This window comes from Lissotriton vulgaris, chromosome 1_1 (genome assembly GCF_964263255.1).
Source record: "Lissotriton vulgaris chromosome 1_1, aLisVul1.2, whole genome shotgun sequence".
Lineage (NCBI taxonomy): Eukaryota > Metazoa > Chordata > Amphibia > Caudata > Salamandridae > Lissotriton > Lissotriton vulgaris.
In genome coordinates, this window is record NC_141685.1 from 1,306,158,076 (window position 1) to 1,306,182,742 (window position 24,667).

The window sequence follows — 24,667 nt, forward strand, 5'->3', positions numbered from 1 at the left end:
CGGGGCCAAGGAGGTGCAACACAAACTGCAGATTAAGATAGCAGAGTATAAAGAACTGGTTACTCAGGAAGCCCAAACGGTGGCTAGGCACAAGATGGGTAGGCTATACGAGCAGGGCGACAAAGCCGGAAAACTTATAGAATGGCTCGATAAAAAGCAGCGGGCCAGGAAGGTGGTGCCGGAAATACGCAAGGCATCTGGGACTGTAGTTACTGAGCCCCGAGAGAGATTGGAGGAATTTGCGAGACATTACAAAGAGGTCTACAGTCGAGAGTCGGACCGTCCAGAGGAAGACTCGATAGCCCTCCTTACGGATATCCGAATGACTTGCCTATCAGATGACGACCGGGAAGCCCTCGATAGCCCGCTTACTGATGCCGAAATACAGCGTGCTATAGCAGAACTTCGCCCGGGCAAAGCCCTAGGACCCAACGGCCTCCCAATTGAGCTCTACAAGCTAAAACCAAACGTCACCAGTAAACACCTTAAACTCATGTTCGAAAGGAGCAGGGAGGAGGGATTGCTGCCGCGAGACCAACGCATAGTGACCATAGTTGCGATACCTAAGGAGGGGAAACCCAAAGAATCCTGCGCCTCATAGACCAATTTCGCTACTCAATGCGGAGCCAACAATACTAGCAAAAGCACTCGCCAATAGGCTCTAATCGGTACTGACTACACTGGTTTTCCCTGACCAATCAGGGTTCATGCCTCATCGCAACACAGCACTTAACATTCAAAGATTAAATTGGGTACTGGGGCAACGCCATAGGCTGCAGGAAGACGCAGTGGTGGTCTCCCTAGACGCCACCATGGCATTCAACACCTTAAAAGTGGCCCTACATGATCGCAGTCCTACGTAAATTAGGCTTTGGATCTCATTTTATAACTTGGGTCCGTCTTCTATATACGGAACCGCTGGCACAGGTACTGGTGAACAACAAGGTCTCTGAGGTTTTCACCTTAGAGAGAGGAACTAGACAAGGCTGCCTCCTCTCTCCCCTTCTATTCGCACTTTCCCTTGAACCGCTCGCCGCCTGGATCAGGCAGGATATTTACTTGAAAGGTATAGCATGGGCGGACGGATGGGAAGACAAAATATCCCTCTACGCCGACGACATCCTTCTGTACCTCTCCAAGCCACGCCGCGAAGGTCGATACTGGCGGCACTTGACATTTCGCAAGCTTCGGACGTAACTCCGGTTTCGTGTCAATTGGAGCAAATCTTACCTCTACGTCCTCCACGACGACCCTCCTACGCTCCCCGCCACATGCCCCATAACAGTGGCAGAGGACGGGTTTAAATACCTGGGAGTATTCATTACCAAAGATAAGGCTCTGATGTATGAACGAAACCTTAAACCACCACTAAGCCGGCTCCAAAGCGAGGCCAAATCCTGGCAGCACCTTCCATTATCACTGCTGGGCCGAGCAGCCTTATTTAAAATGATGGCGCTACCATGGTTTCTTTATGCCTTACAGAATTATCCAGACCTGATACCCAACACTTACTTTACAGCTATTGAGGAGGCGTAGCGCGACCTCCTATGGGCCGGAACGCCGCAAATCGTACTGAGAAAACTCACACTGGGGTGGTATGACGGTGGAATAGCCCTCCCTGACATCCGTAAATATTACTGGGCAGCCCACCTCTCAGCGATTAACCAGGGGACGTACGGTGACGGAAATGATCCCGCCTAAGGGATGGACAGATGGCTTCTCCCTGGGGGGGGGGAACTATGAGGTTGCACTCTACTCTAAACCGGGCACACACCGACTCACTGGGCCTACACAACACTCTGTACAGATATGGCATATTGCGCAAAAGAAACACGGACGGTCTGACGTCCTCACAATGGCCACACCACTTTGGGCCTCCGAAAAACTGGGCAACTTGGGACACACTAAAGGGTTCCGGAACTGGGACCTGATCGGAATCTCCCAAATCAAAGATATCTGGGGCCCTAAAGGGATCAACACATTCGCCCACTCACAAGACACGTATGAACTGGTACAAACCGAATACTTTAGATACATACAGGTGCGACACTCACTACAGGCGAACATTCCACCAGAGACTAAATTACCACAAATCTTCCCACTTGAAGACCGATTACTTGATGGACACAATTTTCCACCAGAGGTGGATTGTTACTTTGGGCTGGCTGCCTTACAACCAAGCAGCACACAAACAGTGTACAAATATTATATGAACAGTATATTAGTATTACATTAGGGAGTGCGCAGATAAGAAAAACATTCACATGACAGAACACGCCATCTCTCTCACGTATAAAAAATTAATCAATAACCCCCCCAGACATGCTCCTTCCCCTAAAAGAGAAGTGGGTCGCTAACGGGTTGGAAATAGATGAAGAAGAATGGTTATATGCTCTTGCCTCCCCACGGGAGGTGGCGATATCAGCCCGATTACGACTAATCCAACTGAAGATATTACATAGAATATATATTTCATGTACGAGATTACAAATGATGGGGAGGGGTGGTAAGGGACTCTGCAGGAGGGGGTGTGGTAGAACAGGTACCTTTTTCCATATACTGTGGGGTTGCCCAAAGGTGCAAAGGTATTGGAGAAGGGTGGTGCAGTGTATGCAGGAGGTGTGGGAGGTGGAGATTCGCCCAGAGGCCAAGAGGTGTCTCCTGAATATTTGGCAGCCTACAGACCTGTCACCAAAGGGGAAAATGTGGGTGACGCTTGGACAGATGGTGGCAAAAAGGAACATTGCTAGACTGTGAGGTAACCCTAATCCACCAAAACTGATAGACTGGCAAAGCGACATGGATTGGTGTATGCTGCAAGAAAAGACAGTCTATGTAGCAAGAGGGTGCCCTCGGAAATGGGTAGAAATATGTACAAGCTGGAATGACTTTCAGGGAAACATCTGCGAACCTCCGCATACCACGCAGACTAGCTCAGAAGATATAGAATAACTTTAACTTCTCAATGGCTCTATTCACTGGGAACACGCTGTACTGTCCATGTACCACCGGGACTGCAGTTGACTCGATTGTGCTGTTACTCATGACCGTGTTAGGGGGGGGGGGGGGGAGTTTGTTCTTTTGTTCTGTTTCTATTTTACACTAAAAGACTTTGAAACAGAAATTATGTTTACAGATATAAAAATATAAAAATCAGACCTTCACTAATCTGCTTTCTAAATGTGAACCACATGCACACGCTATTTATAACGCCGCCGTACCCCCGGGTTGACGGCAAAGGGGCTGTGTACTCTAGGAAATAACGCATAACTTGAAGTAATGTTGCGGCCGGCCCAAAGGGTTGTAGGCCGGAAGCTGTGTAATGTGAAAAATACAATAAAGGTCTTTAAAAAAAATTAAAAACAAAAAACAAAAACATAGCAGACCGATGTAGTTCTGGGCGTCAACAGAACTTGTAACCTTATGGAAAAACAGGTTGATTAGATCGCCAATTTTAAAACGTTGTTGTCCCCTGGTCATTGGGATTCATTGCATAGTTTCCAGGATCCCTCAATCTCCATTAACATAATTGTATCGCACTGAGTGTACGTGTGGGAGGGGACAGCGGAAGATGACGGATGAGTACGACACTCCTGAGCTCGATTTGTTTTCATTATTTCTGAAGATTGGATTTTCTCTATTTCTCCCCCTTTGTACTTGTAATTGGGTATTTGTAAAGCGCATGGCTACTCCATGGAGTGTCCCGGCGCTAACAACCACTGAAACAGGCAGAAAGAACACGTGGCTTCAGGCTAGTGCTGCTATTGAAATAGCCAAGTCTTTAATTTCCTCCTGAACACACCCAAGTCAGATGTCTGTCTAAGAGAAATTGGAAGACCATTCCACAAGCGGGATGCTACCACTTGAAGAGCGGACACCCAGAACAGGAGAACCTAGGAATGGCCATCAGGTACTGCATTGAGGAACTCAATGTCTGTTGAGGGTGTGAGAAGGTGGCCTGATATGCAGTGCTCACTATTCTAGTGAACACTATGTATCAGTCCAGCAACCCTTATTGATGATTGGTTGTAAGTCAACCTTATAGACCAGCTATCCTAGTAGCGTGGATACGAGCAGTCTAAGGCTAAAGACTCGAGAGGGCGTGTTAAGCCAGCTGTTTACCACACATATACCCCTTGAATACCCAGTGAAAGGACACCACACAAGTGTTAAGAAAATAAACAGTGTATTTATTTAAATCACAACAGCCCTGTACTCTTTATGAGGACAGGGTACTAAGCACAAAACAAAACTCTTACGAAAATACTTAAGTTAGCACAGTATATACAAATGCCGGTGGGGCACGGAAAACCATATACTCTGAAAGTGGAATGCGAAATTACTAGCAGGTAAGTACAGTACTAATAGGTTTTGGAATCGCTAGATCTTGACTATAGAATCTTCAGATTACTTCTAGGAGACCCAGGGGACTCTGGTGCAGAGTGTGCACTCTCACGCGTGATGCGGGACAAAGTCTATGGTAGCTAGTAAAGACAAAGTTAGTGTTCTCGGGCGAACCCGACCTGGTAGGAGGAAAACGAAAGTGGATTCTGACCCTTGGATAGTGAGGCTATGCTGGGGCACTGAAATGCCGAAGTTACCTAGCCCAGGGGCTGCAGCTGCATAGGTCTCAAAAGACGTCGGGAATCCTCGTAGACGGACCAGGGGCCTGGAAGAAAGAAGTTGCTGGCAGGCGACCAGTGAAGAAAGTTCGATGGATCCAAGCCTGGATCGAAGGAAGATGACACCTGAAAGCAGAGGGGACCAAGTTCGAGACTACTAGCCAGTAGTCAGTGGGCACCAGGAGGGCACCGGATGGTAGCCACCTCGACTAGGTGAGTGGGTGACGCTGTGCTCGCAGATCTCACGGACCAGGAGGCGTTGTCGGCGACCAGGATGGAGGAGCGAGCTGTCCCACGAAGATTGAAGCTGTCGGCGTCGCTGGACCCAGGATTGGGCAACAAAGCCTTGGCAAATTCAAGCCCACGCGGTGGACTCAAAATGGCGTCTGGAGTGGACCAGGAGGGTCCGGGGTGCCTCTCTTGAAGAAGGAAGCAAGGGCCAGTCTGGAGCAACCAGACCAGCAGCAGTGATGTCGTCGGGCGTCGTGTAGAAGGCCACAAGCCAGCCGGCTAGTAGCCACACAGCGCGGTGAGCACGCAAAAGCAGAAGGGCCCCACGCAGATCGTGGAGATGCTGGAGGGCTGATCTTCGGTGCTGGAGCTGCTCAGGGTTGGGGCTTCTCGGACCCCAAAGCACTCACCAGTGGAGCACACGGTGGGCTTGTTGCAAAGAAGTCGTGCAGTCTTGGCGATCGTCGGTCCCTCGAGGTCTCGTCGCACTCACAGTTCTCAGCTTTGCTGTAGAGGTGAGTAGAGGTCAGAGGTGCCAGGGAAGCCGGGTCTCGTCGAGCTGGGTCGTCGGATTCGTGAAGAAGGACTTGCAGCAGACCGCAGTGTTCTTAGGATGGTGCCTGCGGATGCAGGGTGACTACTCCTTAGCCACAAGGGAGAATCTTGAAGAAGGAAATCTTGATGTCTTTCGCAGAAAGTCGGGTCTTGATTCCAAAGATGATCTAATTTTAACAGGGGGCCCGCTCCTATCTTTATACTAAAGAAGGGGGCTGACCCGGTGACTAGGTCCTGCCTATGGGTGGGACTAGGAGGGGGGTGGTTACACCCCTCTGCCATGCCGGACTTTTCCCAGGCCAGGGGCTGGTGTGCCCCTGGAACTGGTTCTGACCGGCCTATGCGTAGTGAGCACCGGGGTGCCACTCAGCAGTCACCTTCCTGTAAAGCCCTGCCTACCCAGGATACACAAAACCATGTCTGGGACGGTGCTAGCACCGCCCCTGACAGGAAACCCTTTGTCCAGGCTCCCCTCGCTGGAAGGACTCCCAGCTGCAGGGGGTCAGACTCGTGTCTGTGGTGGCAGCATCCATTTTGTGGAGCTGAGGCTTCGTTTAACTTTAACCGGGGTTCACAGTTACATACATGTCGTGTCCCTCTAGAAGGGTGGAATGCTAACCCCGTCGCCAGAATTGGCGAGGGGTTAGTATTCCAATTCGTATGACACCTTACTCGACATGTTTTGATAAAGCAATACCAAAGATAGCATTTAACCGCGAGGATTATAATGCACTTAAGAGTATATGGTATGCGATATCATGGAACAGCTATTAGGACTTGATTCCGCAAGCTGCAGACAGGCTCAGCTCATGCCAGAGCACCATCTCACATGATTCCAAGCACTCTGCCTTCAGGATTGTTAAGGCCTGCCATAGGAGTGACTTATAGGAATCTGTGTGTCCATTTTTAGGGTTAGATATAGGTATACTATATCTACAGCAAAGGGTGATTACACGACTTTGCCCCAGCTGTCATGCAGCCAGTTGTGTCAAATTTAGGAGGCCAGCCAGGGGTGGCATAATACATGCTTTAGCCCCTGGCAGCCCTGGGTACACCCATGCCCTGAGTTACAAGGTCTGATAGGGTGGCCCAGTACCAATTGGAAATGCACCTAGGGTACATGGAATCCATTTTACAGAGAGAGCAGTAGGCCTGGGGTCCTGATTGGCAGGGCCCCAGGTCGACTATGTCAAAAACCAGCTAAAACACAGGGCAAAAAGTTGGGGGCAACCATAGTCAGGAGGTACCTTCCTACAGAGGGGCGTAGTGCTGTATCCTTTTCCTAATGTAATGGGCCCTTGAGTTGTGTAAGGCCTTAAAGGCCAATGTGAGAGCCTTAAACTGGACCCTCTTGCGCACCAGAAGCCAATGGAGAGATTTTAAGTTCGGGGGTCATATGATCCCTGGGTCCAATCATCAGAATAGCTCTGGCCGCCGCATTCTAAATCACCTGCAGGCGGCTCAGAAGATATTCCGGTAAGCCTAAATATGGCATTTGCATAGTCCAGCCTTGATGCAATAAGGACCTAAACTATCATCTTTCTGAGGGAGACCGGGAGCAGGGGGAGGAAGTTCCTCAGCATTTTTAAAAGCCCAAAGCAGCACCCAAGGTTTTTTACTGTGGTAAAGAGCACTTTGGGCGGGACATGTCCGTGGCCACCAATGGCGCCACTCTACACTCAAATTGGAACCGAAAAAAATAATCTCAGACTTTTCAGGATTGCACTTTAATTGGTTCCCTCTGAGCCAGGAGAAGACCTCCGTTAGGCAGATGTTAATCTCACTACCTCTAAACACGCTGCCCTTCTCGCAAGTGAACAGAAGTTGCGTGTCATCGGAGTAAGACACAATTTTAGCGCCGAATTTCTCCGCTAAGAGTGCAAGGGGGGCCATATACATATTGAACAGGGCCGGACTTGGGGAACTCCAACTTTCATGAGGGGGTGATACGGGTTGAGAAAGGAGGGGGACCATACAGTTTGCTGGCGGCCACTTAAAAAGGAAGTATACCATTTGAAAACTGTGCCACCAATACCGCAGTCTTGGAGTCTTTCCAGGAGTTGGTCATGGGGCATGGTATCAAAGGCCGCAGACAGATCTAATAGTACAAGTACCGCGTTGCCCCCACTATCCAAGGTGGTTTTGATAGTTTCAGAGACTTCGAGTAGGGCCATCTCAGTGCTGAAAATTGATCTAAACCCAGACTGACTCGGCTGTAATATGTTGTTAGCCTCCACAAACTCCGTAGTAACTAGGTTTACATATTTCTTCAAAACTTTGGAAAAGAAAGGCAGCAGTGAAATAGGCCTATAGTTGCATGCCATCAGAGGGTCTGCTGCAGTTTTTTTTAACAGTGGGATCATTCTAGCGTGTTTCCAGCTGTCAAGCATTATTCCCTCCGACAGCGAGGAGTTCATTATCACAAGAGATGTATCTAGTGGGATAGGAGGGAATTGTGAGAGAGACACCCCTAGCGTAGAGTTAACTCTGAGGTGAGCAGCGATATTTGACCCCTCTACCCGGGGCAAGTCCTTATAGGAATCTTGAATGTCTTATCTCCTCAAAGAAATACTGCGCTAAACTGTTGGTCCAGTCGCTGGTCGGAAAAATTGGGCTATTCATAGCATTCGGGGATGTAAAGTCTTTAACGATTTCAAACAGTTACTTACTCTTACTCCCTGCCTGTTCAACCTTGGTGGATAGGAAGTGCTTCTTTCCTTCACGGATTTTGTAGTAATGAACTTTCAAGGCCTGTTTATAAATGGCTTTGTCAGAGGAATTAAAATTCTGCCGCCATATTCTCTCAAAGCATTTACATGCACTTTTACTTTTTCTAAGGGCCTCCGTAAACCATGGCGCTGAGGCCCTACTGGCATTAGCTGCAAGAGTTGTCGGATGGGCCAGCTCTGCTGAGCTGAGCTGAAGCCAGTTCTCCAAGGAGAGTACATCACTCTCCAATATTCCTTAAAAGGAATGGGATGTAGCCTTAGTGCATTGTCCAATGCCTCAAATGTGAAAATATTAAAAGGCCTGACACTATTCGGGCGGGGTCTGCAGTATTATAGAGGACTACTGGATTCTTTAGGGACTCTGAACGTGAGCAAAAAAGTGATCAGACCATATCATGGGGAGAGGCACTTCCATTTCTATACTGACCGATGAAAAAACCTGGTCCAAGATGTGGCCTTTTTCATGAGTGGGCCAGAAGACATAAGGAGCAAGGTTAAAAATACCCATTGATTCACACAACCTGGAAGGCTCTGGTTCTTCAGCTTGATCCATATGGATATTAAAATCTCTAAGTGCCAGGCAATGCTTGTATTTGGTCGCAATAGGGGCAACAGCATGACCAATTGATTCTAAGAATTTTCTGGCCGTACCCGGGGGTCGGTAAATTACCACCCCAGCGATAGATTGGTGTGCTTACACAGTTAGAAAGAAGCAGAGCCCCTCCGCTCCCTCCATCTCTGCTATATGGAGCAACGAACAGGAATAAACTTTTTTTAAAATATTGGCCTCTCCCCCCTCCCCACCCCTGCCCTCTGGTCTGTCCTTTCTGAGTTCCGATACCCCGGGTGATTGCATTGTAATAGTGGGGCTGGAGGCATCATTTAGCCAGGTTTCCTTTTCTTAGATGGTTGAAACAATGCTATTACTTTGATGTTATGCGCGCTTATCAATGTCAGTGCGTTTTGGGATATAAGTGCACTGCTGATCGTCACCACATGGCTCATGCTATTGTTTTGCGCACCGCACTGTTATTGTACTGACTCAGTGTCCGCTTATTTTTTGGTTTTAAATAGATTTGGAATTAAAAAAAATAGTATAACTAAATTAGTATCATAATTAAATTGCTGTATCATAAGACTGTTCATCACTGAGGTGGCGAGCTCCAGGAGAGAGTAAGTGAGTGTGTACACGTGTACATACCTGGGTCCCTGCACATAGGTGGGACTATTCTACATTCATGACTATCAGTGAGAATCGTATAATGCAGAACATCAAAATCAACAGCAAAAAGCAGTGTGACTTACTGTTTCACGGTGAGCATGTGCCATTTTGCTCTAAAGCTTCTCAAAACCAGCAGCTTCGAGTGTAGGAGAGATACTCCAGAGCCAATGACATATATGCCTAGAGAACAGAAAAGACCTAATCAGGTATGCAGTTTAAGGACAATCTTGAGTTGACTATACTGGTAAGTGAAAGTTATGTTGTAGGTATTGGTGTTCAGGTGTTGGAAGAAAAGAACACATTGTTGTCCAAGACAACTCCGATGGAATCTACCAGCATTTCTGTGTGCTCGAATGTGGTAGCATCCTGGGAGTCCACAAATTGTTGGACAGCGGAGATGCCTTGTTCCCTGTGAATGCTCGTGTATAGTGAGCACACATGTTTGTACATAATCTGTAGCGGTATTGACAAATTCAGGGTGCAGTAATGGGGGCCTAATTTTACCTTCGTTTGCAAACTTGTACATGGGACCATTTGAGAAACTACATATCTGGACAGCATCTCTCACTGTTCTCATGGAACACATTATTCACTGGTGGAGGTACATAGATGATATTCTTATGTTTTGGTCAGGTGATATAGATGCACTTGATCTTTCCTTTCAACATCTGAACAACAATACCTACAACATAATTTTCATTTACCAGTATGGTACACACAAGATCGACAATCTTGATGTCACGGTCTGTGGAAGGCTAACATATAAGGATCTGAACTATTCAGAAAACCTACCGATTGTAATACAGTGTTACAGGCAACAAGCTCACCTTCACAGATCAAAGCGATACAATACAACCGCCCCCTACAAGTTTTTAAAATTTGTGGGCTATGCAAGGTTTGTTGTTCACTAAAAGACAAGACTGTGACTTTAATACAACATCAACAGATGTTACAAAATCCCAACATTTATTAATTACAAAACTAAATGTGTTTGTTTCATTTGTGCAAATGCAGTCTCATTTATTTTTGTAGTATCATTGGAGCCTTGAAGCAAGGAATTCAGGAGTACCCCAGGGCAAAGAAGACCACCACCACCACCACCACCAGTTATCCACTTGCAGTACAATACAACACAGAGCACAAGCATAACGAAATGATTAACCATCAGGTTCTATGGATAGATACCATAAGTCTCAAGCCCCAGGAAAGAGACAGAACTCTAGCACTTAACACAGAGAGCAGATGGATCATTCAGCTCAGATCAGTAGACATTGGTCTGAATACAGACAAAGAATTACATGTGTTTCTGATGGATTGACTGCCTTAACACATCTCTGCATCTACATATGAAATGTTTTTATTTAAATACTCTGTATTACAATGATTTAGATGTTGGTATAAGGTCACTTCATAGTATTTGATTGAATACGATTGAATATAAAGGAAAATGGAACATGCAACCATGCTGTTTTTATCTCACTACTGTCAGTGGCGTGAGCACAGTGCCACACTATCCTGAATCACAACACTTTGTGGCACTATCCTGCAACACTCTGAGCCACATGACATTGTCCGTAACCGTAACACAGCACCACATGTCAGCTATAGGGGGTGAACTTTATTTTGTTTTCACCACAACAATTATCTGTTCATACTGGTTGCCAAAGCATCACTGTCTAACTTAAGACTTTGTGCATATTACGATACATGGAAGACTTGATCGGTCAATGCAATTTTTTTTAACTTTTGTGTGGATCACAAACTTCTTACATTTATTAACTCCCTTCCTGAGGCCCACACAGTTAGGCAAGGGCACAGTTCTGAAGCTGATGGTTTGAGATTGATTGTTTTATATATATGTATATAAACAAACAATCTCAAACCATCAGCTTCAGAACTGTGCCCTTGCCCAAATATATAATATATATATATATATATATATATATATATATATATATATATATATATATATTCGAGCTCCGCAGGTTGAAAAACCGGCAAAAATCAGCACTCACAGCAGATTAAACCAAATACGGTTTATTTGCGCACAAATTCAAAAAACCAGACGCGTTTCAGCACTTGCCTTCGTCAGTGTCAGCTGGCGTCGGCAAGGCGGAAGTAAATTAAAGCATTGATCATAAAAAGTAAAAACGGACCATAAGCATAATTAAAGCGCCATCTTTCAGTGGTGAAATAACGCTCATTACGATACAAAAGAAACTCATTTCTAGCAATGCATATAAAGCTGTACAAATTAATCACTTTTCAATACAAATTGAATTTAAATTAAATTATCTACTTTTGACATTTAGCCCTGGATGGGCAATTAGTAGTTTAAAGTTGAAACCTAAATCCATAAGTCAGCATCAATTGCATTGCTCGACTAGTCAATGTATTTCGCTGGTAAACAGTTCAAAAAGTTCATATACCCCATAAATCTGCGATGAATTGGTTCAGTGATTATGGCCTGGATGGCCAGGTTAGTGAGACTGCAAATCAAATTAACCAAACTTTACATGGCACTAATGAAGCTATTCCAATATCTATTCATCAAAGGGGTCAGACTGTAAACCAATTAATTTCTTAAAGCATTTTGTGTAGGTGTAAATTTCTCAGACAGTGACACAGTTCAAGGTACGATAATCGTGTTATAAGTGTGATAGTAGCTCTTCCCCTGCGTTGAGTCCTCCTGGTGACTTGGTTTGGAGGTCGATAATATATCGTGACTCCAATCGTCTAAGTCTACGTTTCAGATCTCCACCCCTGATGTCTTGGGGGATGCAGTCTAAGCTGAAGAAGCTAAGTAGAGTCCTATCGCTATTGTGGTGGCTAGCAAAATGTCGGGCCATCGGATAGCTTTCATCCTTATTGGCGATGGCCCGTTGATGTTCTAAGATTCTAAGCTTGACTGCTTTCGTTGTGCTCCCCACGTACATCCGTCCGCAGGGACATTTCAGGCAGTACACCACAATGTGGTAGAACAAGTGATAAACTTGTTAATTTTAATCTTAGAATCTTTATGTGGCACCTGATAGCTCAATACCCTCTGACTGTTACTGCAGGCCTTGCATTTCCCGCATGGGTATGAGCCATGCATGGCCTGCAGTTCTCCTTTAGACTTCTCCTTTGGTAGGTGACTCGTGACCAATCTGTCTTTTAATGATCTTATTCTCCTGAACGTTATCATTGGGTGTTTTTGTAGATCCTTCCCAATTATGGTATCCGATTGGAGGATCCCCCAATTTTTTGACATGATGGCTCTGACTTTATTCGCTGCGACCGAATAGTTGGTAATAAGTCTGATAATGCCATTCCCTCCTTTGAAAGTGTCAATCTTTTTCTCCTGCAGTAGGGTATGTCTCAACTTTTTTAGCTTTCTCTTCAGCTTGTTGGAGGACGCTTGTAGAAAAGCCGCGGGATCTAAAGCGTTTCACGCTTTTTTGTGCGGCCTCTGTAAAATCTCTTTCCAGGGAGCTGTTGCGCTTTATCTTCAACAGTTCCCCGTATATATATATATATGAATATATATATATATATATATATATATATATATATATATATATAAAAAACAATCAGATTACTTAAGTGTTATGGATACTATTTTTTTTTTTTTTTCCAAGTTCAAATGAAGTTTATTGAGAAAGATAGAGGTGTCCATTTACAATTTTACAATACACAGTGGATATTCTTATCAATACAGAATAAAAGCAGTACAATCAAAACGTCATTAATTGGACTAATACATAAGACTAGAGAAAACAAAGTAATACAGGGCTAGTTATACGATCATTAGAATGTAAAACAATGTAGGAACAGTCAGGGGAATCAGGGTGGTTTGAGAACTTCTTGATGAAATGGTTTTAACTGAAAAGATCTTTTATGCTTGCATCAATATAAGTCGTAACAGGTGATCATAAGTTTAGTCTTCTAGTAGCCAGTTGTAAAGGATAAACAAAGGAGGTATCTATCTATGCTAATGACAAACAACGTACCACCAGGTTTTACAAAACAGTTTTGTAGAGTCTTTCCAATTTATGGTAATCTGCTAACAATAAATCAATAATCTTGACATTAGTTGTAGTATTGTCCCAAATAGGGGAAATACTTCCTAAAAATATATGAATAAAAGCAAATTACATTTTTTTAATTAATTTGGTTCCATACCCGTTTCTAAAAAAAATGTACCTTTGGGCAAGAAACTAGCATATGAAATAAACCTGCATTAGGGAAAGATCAAGTCCAGCAAGTGTTCGGTAAAGCCGAGAACCTCTTACATAATGTATTTGGTGCTAGTAAAAACCCATTATGTTATACAAAGGCTCTGCAAATGAATAAAAACCTATTATATACAAAAAATAAGGTGTGCGTAATGTTTGCCACCCTAGAAGATTTGCGTATCTTAGTCCATATATTTTGCCAAAGTGAAAACGGCCAGGATATTTGGAAATCAGTCTCCCAAGCCTCTTCAGTTTTGGTTTTCAGTCTTTCAATATGCTTATCCTGCAGAAAACAATATATAGCAGAGGCTCTAGGTTTGGTGTTGAGCAAGTTGCATAAATGGGAAGAGGTGTCTGGAGTATTAGAGGTGTCGGATACAGTAGTAAGTTTAGTGTATGTGTTCAACACAGCCTCTTTCAACAAGTCACATTTATGACAGAAGGAGGCAGGCAAATTGAATGAGTGTCTGAGTAAGGAAAAAGGTATGAAGTGTGAATCTGAAAATAAGTGATGTATCCATATTTAGCCCTTTTGTCTCCACGATTTCCAATAGAAAGGTTTATTGCCAATTAGCAAATTTTTGTTATGTCAGATTGATGAATTAAGAAAAGAAGTTATAGTCGTTATATGTGAGGAAGGAAATAATGATTCAAGAAGTTTGGAAGTGAATTTTATTATAGGGGTGGATAGGGATTGAGGTTTACGTGAGAAGGAATTGACGTTCTAGTGATCCCCAGAGGACAATCTTCTGTGTAGTCAAGTAGCCAAAACCAAGCTTGATGTAAAAGGAATGCCTTCTGGTATGTTGGGAAATCAGGAAAGTTAACCCTGCCTTCTTCTTTGGGACGGATCAACTTTAGGATAGACATTCGGGATTTCTTTTTATTCCATAAAAAGGCGGAGAGGATAGAGTTAATCTTTTTTATAAAATGTAACTAAGATAGGAATTAGAATATTAGAAATTGTGTATAAAACTATAGGAGATAAAATCATTTTAATAATATCTAAACGCCCCCACCAGGATAAATAGATTGGGTGCCATTTGGTAGTTAAGTCCGAAATTTTATTAATGCATTTATTCATACATAAAGCTACTGTGTCCGTTATCAATGGAGTAAAATGTAAACCCAAATATTTAAAAGATTTAGGGCTCCAAGTAAAATTAAAGGTACTGAAGTCTGATTTGAAAGTGTAATTAGTCAAAGGCAAAATCTCACATTTATCCTCATTCCGTTTGTAACCAGAGACACTGGAAAATGATCTTACCTCCTCTAAAAAAGCAGGAACTGAATTTTCTGGCTGTGACATGAAAAGTAAGGTATTGTCAGCATTTGCTGCAAGTTTGATGTGCGAGTTGGATGTTTGTAAACCATGTTTATTTGGATTTTGACGAAGTTTAGAAAGAAATGGCTCTAAAGCCAAATTAAAAAGAAAAGGCGAGAGAGGCATCCTTGTCTAACTCCTCTGCCTAAATCGAACAATGGGGAAAGCAATCCATTGGCGCAAACAGCAGCTCGTGGGTTGGAATAGAGGAGGGATATCAAGGAGACAAAATTAGGGCCCAAACCACTTAAGAGTGTAGGACAAGTATTTCCACTCCACTCGATCAAACACTTTTTCCGCGTCTAGTGCTATAGCTGCAAGAGACTGTTTGACACAGGAAGATTTTGATAATACGTTGAAAAAAAGTCTTGTATTATCTGAGATAACGCCCTTTAACGAAACCAGATTGTTCTTTACCCAGTAAACCTGGAAGAAAACTACCCAAACGAAGGGCTAGTGCTTTGGAGAAAATGGTATAATCAATGTTTACTAAGGATATAGGTCTATGATTTTTACAGTATTTGGAATCTTTGTCCTCTTTAGGAATGATACAGATGCAAGATTCTGAAAAAGGACCGTTGGAGCTATTGAGAGAGCTAAAGGCAATAATCAGGGAATGCAGCTTAGGTAAGAGGAGTTTAGAAAAGTATAGATAGAATTTAACAGTAAAGCAGTCAGGACCCGGAGCTTTATCCTTTTGAAGATCCTGAAAGGCTTTTAAAAGTTCTTGTTGTGTTATTTCTGATTCCAAGGGAGATAGGTTGAGTGGAGTTTGTTGGGGTTTCTGAATTGTGGAGAAAAAATGTGAAAGAATATTCTGTAGATTGTGTCTCGGATGTAGTGAATTATAGAATAGGGAAAACTCCTTTAAAATGTCTGCATTCCTAAATTTTAATTCAGCGTTTACATCTTATATGGAATCCATGTTTAACTTGTTATGTTTGATTTTCAGGTAATTGGCCAAGATTTTACCAGCTTTGTTTTTGCCTCCGTAAAATTTTGAGCTAGCTTTCAATAAGTATAAGGAAGCATTCTCTGTATCTTTTCTATTAAATTGCATTTTAGCATCAATAAGAGCAGTGAGGCATTCTTTCGAGTGTGACATACAGTATGAGTGTTCTAATCTTTTTATATCGTGAAAAAGATCATTAGCAATTTTGTGCGCGTTTGTTTAATTTTTTAGCAGTAATGCCTATAATAAAGTCCCTTCCTGAGGCTTTGAAAGCATACCATACAGTTGGGAATGGCATGGAGTCGCATTGGTTCCTCACAAAATACTCATTAAAAAAGGTAGTGAAAAAATTAGTAAATATTGGATCAAGAAGAAGGGAGTTATTAAAACGCCATCTTCTATGGGTGTCCCAAGATGGATGCCATTCTCATCGATGCCATAAAAGCATTTTTCCATAAAGGTGGTGCCTATCCGAAAGTATATTATCAAAAAGTATCTATCGCTGGACCTTGAAAGGAGGGGATATCTGTTGAAGCAAGCTCTGAAGCGCGAGTTACAGAGGGGCATTATCCGACAGGTAAAAGGAAAGGGAGCTTCTGAGAGCTTTGTTGTTGTTCCAAAACCTGGCAAAGCAGCCCCAAAATCCAAAGGCCGAAAGAAGAGCAGTGCATCGACCCTGCCAAAACAGCAAAATGTTAAACTGGAAGATATCCTTCCCCTTGCCTTCACCCGCATCTGTGAACCCAAAGAGGCTTCATACGGCTTGATCAAGAAATATGTGGCTCAGTATTATCCAAAACTGAATATTGATGCCAGGTCTATGTTTTTTACTTCGTTCACAAGCAATCATGTAAAGCAGTATTGCAGATTGTCTACGGCAGGCCCTACAAAATTGTTTGACAAATCTAACGCACGTCCGATAACTTTTGCCTTCTACCTCTTAACTACTGTCTCTCCCACTACCTCCTAACTCCGTCTGACTACCGCTTCCTTCGTACCTATTTACATGACTCATTCTCATGTCTCTGGCCCCTTTCTCTCATATCATCTTGTGACCACATTCCCTCTCTTTGTTCTTCTCCTCTGCCGAATCCTCCCCTTACCCTTTCCCAACACCGCGTCCTTCGCTCCTCCCTTTCCACGTCTCTCCCTCCACAGCTTCAACACACTGCCCTCCCTTGAATTCTCACGTGACTATCTGATTTACCTCTCTCTCTTTGCCCAATATGCCTCCTCTCAATTTCCCTTCCCCCACCTAGGACCTTTCTCTATCTAAACATGGTCCCAACAATACAGCCCCCAGGCAGGAGATACGTGCCTCTGTCTGTTCAAACCTTATGCACCTTATGCAACCTTCCCCCCCTCTCCGCTCCTACTCTTTCCAGCTTCTGTCCTCTGTCCTCAGCCCTCACATGCCCTTGCCCTTTGTTCCCCACCCTGTTTTTCTGTGAACCTTAGACAGACTTCCTTTCGTCTCTATGGTTGTCTCTTCCCTTATCCTCACTCCCTCTCCTCCCCTACCCCCACTACTTTCTCTCGCCTTTCACTCCTTCCCTAATTTTATTGCTGATTATTTTATTTACGGTTTACTTGTTGATCTTCTTCTAGTATATTGTTGAACCACATCGTTGCACTTCCTGTTGTCTCTCCTATTGTCTCCTACCGCATCCTCCCTCTATTTAGGTCTCTCCCTCCCTCCTCTCTCAATGTTCTGAGACTGAACTATTTTGTCTGATGCCCGATGGAGCTACTTGGTTTAGCTATAGGGGAGATGGGCCTTGGATTCCTTCCTTGGTCGTCACCTACCCAGTCGGTCTCTAGGCAGACTTCTTTTCGTCTCTCTTTATTATATCTTTCCTAGCTCCTATCCTCTCTCCCCTGAATCTCTCCCCTTGACTGGTACTCTGCCTCCCCCTGTCCTTTGTGCCCTTTGACTAAGCACTCCTTCTCCCCTTGTTGGGGAAAGATCCAATATTTATACTCTGGAGTCTCAGCGAACTCGCTGAGTGAGTCCACTGTGCCAAGGGAGCCACTCACACTTGAGGTATGGTATGGCACCCCTTGCCAAAGCACTCCCTCTCCCCTTTTTGGGGAGTCTCGGAGACCTCTCTGAGAGAGTCCACTGCATAAAGGGAGCCTCTCGCAATAGAGATAGGGAAGAGATGCCACTTCCCCTGGGATCACAGCTTACTGGACTTTGGACGTTGCCTAGACTAGTCTACCGGTTTTTGTCCCCGTCACTCTTCCCCTCCTCTCCCCATGCTGTGACTCTCACCCTCCCCTCCTCTTTCCCACCTTCATTATCTGTCTACTTCCCCTGCTCCAACCCCCCCTGAATCTTTCACCTTGCCTTCTTTTCCCCTTACGTATTTGTGCTTATTGTTTATCTCGACCTTACAAGTAACTATGTGCCATGCTCTAAGAGCTGTGTAACCTTTGCAACGATGTAACCTGTAACTATGATCTGATGCTCATGTAAAGCGCCCTGATACCCCCCGGGTCTAGCCAGCGCTATATAAATCTTTTAAAATAAATAAATAAAGTCAAGGCCAACTGAGAGAGGGGAATGATCTGATAATAGGATAGGACCCATTTCTGTGTTCATGAGGCTCTGTGATATATTGTGGGAAACAAAAATATAATCTATTCTTGACTGAGTTTGGTGCATTGGAGAATAAAAGGTATATTCTCTAATGGTGGGATTACATAACCGCCATGCGTCGAAAAGTTTATGCTGTGTAATAGTATGGACAAAAGATTTTTGAGACTTGTTCGGAAAGAAGGTGGCTTTGGAGTTTCTGGCAATAAATGGGTCAAGGAACTGATTGCAATCACCAGCTATTATAAATTGGTCTTCCATACAATGAGTAATTTGCTTCGCCAATGCATGTCAAAATGAAGCATCACCTCCCGTGGGAGCATATACATGAAGGAGAGACTAAGACATCATTTAACCGCAATTTAGCATTCACCCTTCGACCATCAACATCTCATTCTTGGGATAGGAGTTTGACTGGAAGTGACTTTTGACAAAGTATCATGACTCTGTTGCGTTTGCCATCTCCTTGAGAAAAGAAGATTTCTCCCACCCACCCCCTTTTCATTTTTAAGGATTCAGTTTCCGTAATATGTGTTTCTTGCATAAACACTATGTCAACATCTAATTTAGCTAGGTGGGATAAAACTCTCTGCCTTTTAATGGGTGAATTTAACCCACCCCAACGTTCCAGGAAATCAATTTCAGAGGCATGACATATCAGGCGGGGAATAAAATGAGAAAGTACTGCAAAAGTCCAATTCTTTGAATAGAAGATAAAGTGCAAGAAGGAAGAAAATAGAGTGAAATGTGGCCATGATAGGAAAATTGGAATGAGTAATGAGAAAGAAGGAGATAAGCAATTAGAACATCAGAAAACATTAGAATGCTATGGACACCAAACATGCAATGAACCAGGGAATTCGAGACAAACCAAAATACAAAAGGACAAGACAAAAAACATACCTACAAAGAGGGGAAATGTGTAGGTAGGAGTAGGTGGAGCCACATGGAACAGGCGGAGAGCCAAGCAGGACCTGACCAGACCAGGGGAAAATCACGCCACAACTGTAGACAAAACTGTGGGAGCGGAGAAGAAGAAAATTAATTTTAATTATAAAGGAAAGGAAAAAAAAAATAAAGACTTGTGAGAATAAGGAAACTCCATATCATGCGAAAATGTTTAAACAGTTGAACAAACCATGACTAGAACACCAATAAATGTAAACAATGCAAACTGGTAAAGTGAAAGCAAAACCGTACTACTATGCGAGCAAAAATAGCAAAAGATTATTCTAAGAACAAAACAAATTCAAATAACATTTGATGATGAAGGTCTTGAGGCGTCCATGACATTTGGACTGCATGAGTTGATGAAGCTTTGTAAACCTACTGGATCATCGTAGGTGATTGTCCTGTTATAGGTGACCTTAAAGAGACATGGGTGGAAGAGACTATAGCGGGCACCCATTGACCTGAGCTCTGGTCTCATATTGAGGAATGCTTTGCGTCTATTAGCATGGGCCTTGGCACAGTCTTGTGCGAAGAATAAAGTTAAACCAGACCAATTGGGTTCGTTGAGAGGATCTAACTGCAGATAAAACCTTCAACAAATCCGTATACTCCAAGAAGTAGAAGATTACGCCTCTTGATCTTTGTGAGGATGAAGCGTTTGAGAGGGGGGGGGGGGGGTCTACCAAGTCCGGGTGCTCGCTGAATGTGTAGTACTGTGCTCTCTGCCATGTGAAGGACTTTAGGAAGGAAAGATTTAAAGAAAGTAATAGGGTCTGAACCTTCAATTCTTTCCGCCAAACCGTAAATTTGCAGGTTATTTCTTCTATTGCGATTTTTAAGGCCCTCGAGCTGCCTTTGGAGAGTAGACACTTGAGACTGAAGTTGGGAGACAGTTGTACTTGTGTACTTAAAGGATGACATGGTATGTTCAACTGTAGTCACTTGCGTTTCAAGTTGAGACCAGTTGTCGGTAAGGGTTTGGTATTGGTTTCTTCCATAAAGGGACGGAGGGCCCGGATCTCATCCAGTAGCAACTCCATAGAGACAGGTAATGTTTATTTAGGAGGAGAAGGAGGATTTTATTTGAGACGTTTAGTTATAGATTTCCCAGTGGATGCTGAGGGGGGATCCATATTTGACTCAAACTTTGAGGCAAAGGCAGCTAAGAATCTTCCAAGTTGGAGAATTTAGAATGTTTAAACAAAAACATGTTTGGGTTTCGCTTGCGTAGAAGTAGAGCTCTTAGTTCTGCCCATAAATCGGAAAGAGCGCAAAATATGCCAGTCAGAATTTTTTTTAACACGCACTTTTTTTTAAAAGCACAATGGTCAGACCCCCATACGCTTATTGGAGAAATTAATGAAAAATATTTATGCACGGTATTTCATTTGGAGCCAAGAAACTATTTAGTCATTCCACTTAAGCCTCTCTTTTCCAAAAATTGGGAGAGTTAGAAGGAGGGAACAAGTCACTGTGGAGAATATTAAGTAATCCCTGGAGGTAAAATGAAAAGAAGGGATTCACAAAATGGCTGCCTCATTATAATCCCCTCAGATAGCATAGCAGGTTTGTATAAATCAAAACAGCTTATCTTGTCTCCAAAAATGTATTATTACTAGAGGAAATGTGCACGCCTCAAAGATGTGGAGCAGAGATGCACACAATATTAATTTAAGTGAAACGCGGCATCTCCTGGTAACAAAGAACACCGCTGGACCGGTGCGATGCATGATGGCGGCCGCACTGTCCTGTTTTCTGAAAGAAGCTTACTTGGAAAGAAGCAGCATTTCTCAATGTTATTTACAGGGCTTGAAAAATCTGAAAAATGGTACTAATCCTGCAGGTCAAGTACCTTGGAAAATCCCCTCGACCTAACTGCAACCTTCTTGACCTCCGCCTCTGAAAACGGAGCAAACGCGACAAGATAACAAGATTTAAAGGCATCTTTATTGCGGATTCCCTTTGTGAGCAATAAAAATGCCTTCAAATATTGTTATCTTGTCACTTTTGCTCCGTTTTCTAAGACCGAGGACAAAAGTTAGTTGGTCTTCCTACTCTCCAGAAAGGCCTAATCAATTCTCCCTCGCAAATGCGAGTGGGTTTGTCGAGCCCAGATTTAGTTCCAGCAGGGGTCGCAGGATCCTCAGCGCCTCTTCCGACGTCTTCCGCAGCCCTTCATTGCATGGGAGAAGGCAGTATAGCGCGAAAACCCTGAATCACGCCGAGAGCCTCACCCGGACACCGCCATGTCCCGTGAATGCCAAGACACCCACCCCCCCTCTGGCTACCATCTTTTACTGTATTTTGGAGTACATGATAGTCTTGTTTCAGATTAGATTCCAGCGTGCACACAGGAGGTATTTAATCACATGCCGAACTTTGTGTCTACTCTGTACTCGTTTTGGAGACTGAGTTCAAGCTTGAGGTAAGGCGGCGATCTAATGACAGTTCTCTTTAGCCCCTTGCGTGCTACTGTCGGCCAACAGCTGTCGCGCGCACTACCTTCGTAGTGCTGCGCACGCCCGTTGGGAGACACTGCCCGCCCCCCTCCGCTAAACTGCTGCACCGCGGCGGAATTGCCGCCGCGGTTAAGCGGCTAGACATGACAGTCGGTTATAATTTAAGGCGTTACTTGATTTTATTTTCAGGCGTATCATAGCCTCCTACTGTCACATTGTGTTCTTGCCTGACTCAGCGGGCACTCGTCACTTTGTTTGGAAACATTTCACTTGCGAGTTAAGATGGCCCGTCATTTGGCTGCTTGTACCACAAGAAAACCTTTTACTTACCTATAACTTTAGTTCTCCAGTATTGGAACTTTCATAGAGTCACATGCCTAAATCATTCCCCGTCGTCGAGACGGGAGTCTCCGGTATATAAAAAAGCAGCGCTTAGTAGTGTAGCAAACTGAAACGAGGCCTAGGCCCATTTCCCTTTTGCAACCCATAGCCTTGGTTATGTAAAAAAGGCCCAAACTTTTCCCTGAACCAATCAGAGCTCCTCACCCTCTAGAACACTCCTGAGAGAACCTTCTGCCCCTCAGATTTTTCTACCGCAAGTTGTGCTAGGGAGTCTCCTTTGAGCTCTGCTCAAACTCTTTACTTCTACAGTATTTTTAGGCTTCTACATCAACCATGTCTGAGAAAGAGAAAAAAGGATTATTTAGAGCTTGTTCAACCTGCTCCAAGAAGAGGTTGTTTACAGATGACCCTCACAAGGACTGCATCTACTGTCTCTATCCAGATCATAAGGCAGCAGATTGTAAAGTATGCCGTACCTTTTTAAATAAGACATTGAAAGATCGTGAGGGAAGGCTACTGATCTGGCTTCAGAAAGTCAAAGCCAGGAAGGAAATCATCTCAAGTGAGAGTGAGGAGGAATCTGTGGCGTCTAAGAGATCTCAGAAGAGAAGTAGATCTCATCAGACACATTCCTCAGGGGAAAGACCTGAGAAGGCCCCAAAAAAGACCACTCCAGGGTCTTCAGGGCGCAGTCTCTCAAAATCCCCTTCTGTCTCATCTAAGGGGAAGAAGGGATCTGCAGGTGAGGTGAAAGGAGCAAAAGCCACCTCAAATCCACCAGTCGCCTCAGAAGATCAAGATTACCATCAAACTATCTTCTTCTGCGCCTTCTGAGGAAAAATCAACTCCGTCGACTGGACCATCGACTAAGAAAGGACCATCGACGACGACGAAAACACCTCCGTTGTCGACGAAAAAACGATAAGGCTGGTGAGAAAGCAGTGTCGACGAATTTACCGTCGACGACTTCACTGTTGACAACTATATCGACGACGACCGTGTCGACAGCGGCGTCGACGATGGTAGCGTCGACGACGGTAGCGTCGACGACTGCAGCGTCGACGAGGACTGTGTCGACGACGTTAGCGTCGACGAGGACTGTGTCGACGACGTTAGCGTCGACGAGGACTGTGTCGACGACGGTAGCGTCGACGGGGACTGTGTCGACGACGGTAGCGTCGACGGGGACTGTGTCGACGACGGTAGCGTCGACGAGGACTGTGTCGACGACGGTAGCGTCGACGAGGACTGTGTCGACGATGGTAGCGTCGACGAGGACTGTGTCGACGATGGTAGCGTCGACGAGGACTGTGTCGACGATGGTAGCGTCGACGAGGACTGTGTCGACGACGGTAGCGTCGACGAGGACTGTGTCGACGACGGTAGCGTCGACGAGGACTGTGTCGACGACGGTAGCGTCGACGAGGACTGTGTCGACGACGGTAGCGTCGACGAGGACTGTGTCGACGACGGTAGCGTCGACGAGGACTGTGTCAACGATGGTAGCGTCGACGAGGACTGTGTCGCCGATGGTAGCGTCGACGAGGACTGTGTCGACGACGGTAGCGTCGACGAGGACTGTGTCGACGACGGTAGCGTCGACGAGGACTGTGTCGACGACGGTAGCGTCGACGAGGACTGTGTCGACGACGGTAGCGTCGACGAGGACGACTGTGTCGACGACGGTCGCGTCGACGAGGACGACTGTGTCGACGACGGTCGCGTCGACGAGGACGACTGTGTCGATGACGGTCGTTTCCTCTGCAGGGTGTCTTTCATCCTTTTTAGGTCTCGGCTAGGCAGGGCATGCGCAGTCCTGTCGAGAGATGCTGTATACAGTATAGCAGGGGAAGCTCCCCCCACTTTCCGCATATCTTCTTGATTGGCTGAATTCCTAAATGCTGCAATCTGATTTTTTTTGGCAACTTAATCCCGCCTCCTGACGGCCATGTCGTCATTTTTCTCCTTCCATAGCTATCGGCCCCTTTACTTTTAAAAGTCTTTTGTTTCCCTGCCTCCCCCCGTTCCCTCCCACAGTCTGTAAGTTTACTGCCCACCACCAACCTCCCCACCCACTCCCGTTCGTGTTTTCTTGAACGTCCGCATTTTTGTTTACAATGCAATAGGACTCGCATAAATATGAGTCCTGTTGCATTTGTAAATGCTTGCTCTCTGCTGGGATTGGCTGCGTGACTTCGACTATATTTTGCCTGACCTGTCCTATCCTGTTCAGAACACTTGCGTATACAACGTCTTTACAGGATATACACCGGCTAATTTAGGCGGAAGGCAGTGATATCACAAGCAGTGAAACCAAAGCGGACAAAGTGAAGCCAGCGGGTTCCACTCCCTCCTCCTCATACGCAGATTGCCCGCCTGACTACTCTTCTATGGTATGCCTCCATTGCTTTACTTTTCTTGAAATGCAACGTTTCAGGAAAGCTGTTTGTTGAACCACATGGAG

At 44.6% G+C, this 24,667-nt stretch overlaps 1 protein-coding gene across 6 annotated transcripts in view; it reads right to left on the reverse strand.

Moving 5' to 3' along the window:
• The window catches only part of ZNF740 (zinc finger protein 740), a 245,280-nt gene that overhangs the window by 210,915 nt on the left and 9,698 nt on the right, over positions 1–24,667 (reverse strand). For 2 of the 6 annotated variants that reach the window (XM_086965535.1, XM_086965562.1), the window contains exons 2-3: positions 19,355–19,468; positions 9,443–9,539 (exon numbers count right to left, since the gene is read on the reverse strand). In XM_086965535.1, coding sequence (XP_086821661.1) covers positions 9,443–9,466 — 24 coding nt within the window. In that variant the 5' untranslated portion in view covers positions 9,467–9,539; positions 19,355–19,468. Of the gene's footprint in view, positions 1–9,442; positions 9,540–19,354; positions 19,469–24,667 lie in introns of those variants that run through there. The other 4 variants (XM_086965551.1, XM_086965526.1, XM_086965545.1 and 1 more) reach the window with 3 other exon arrangements.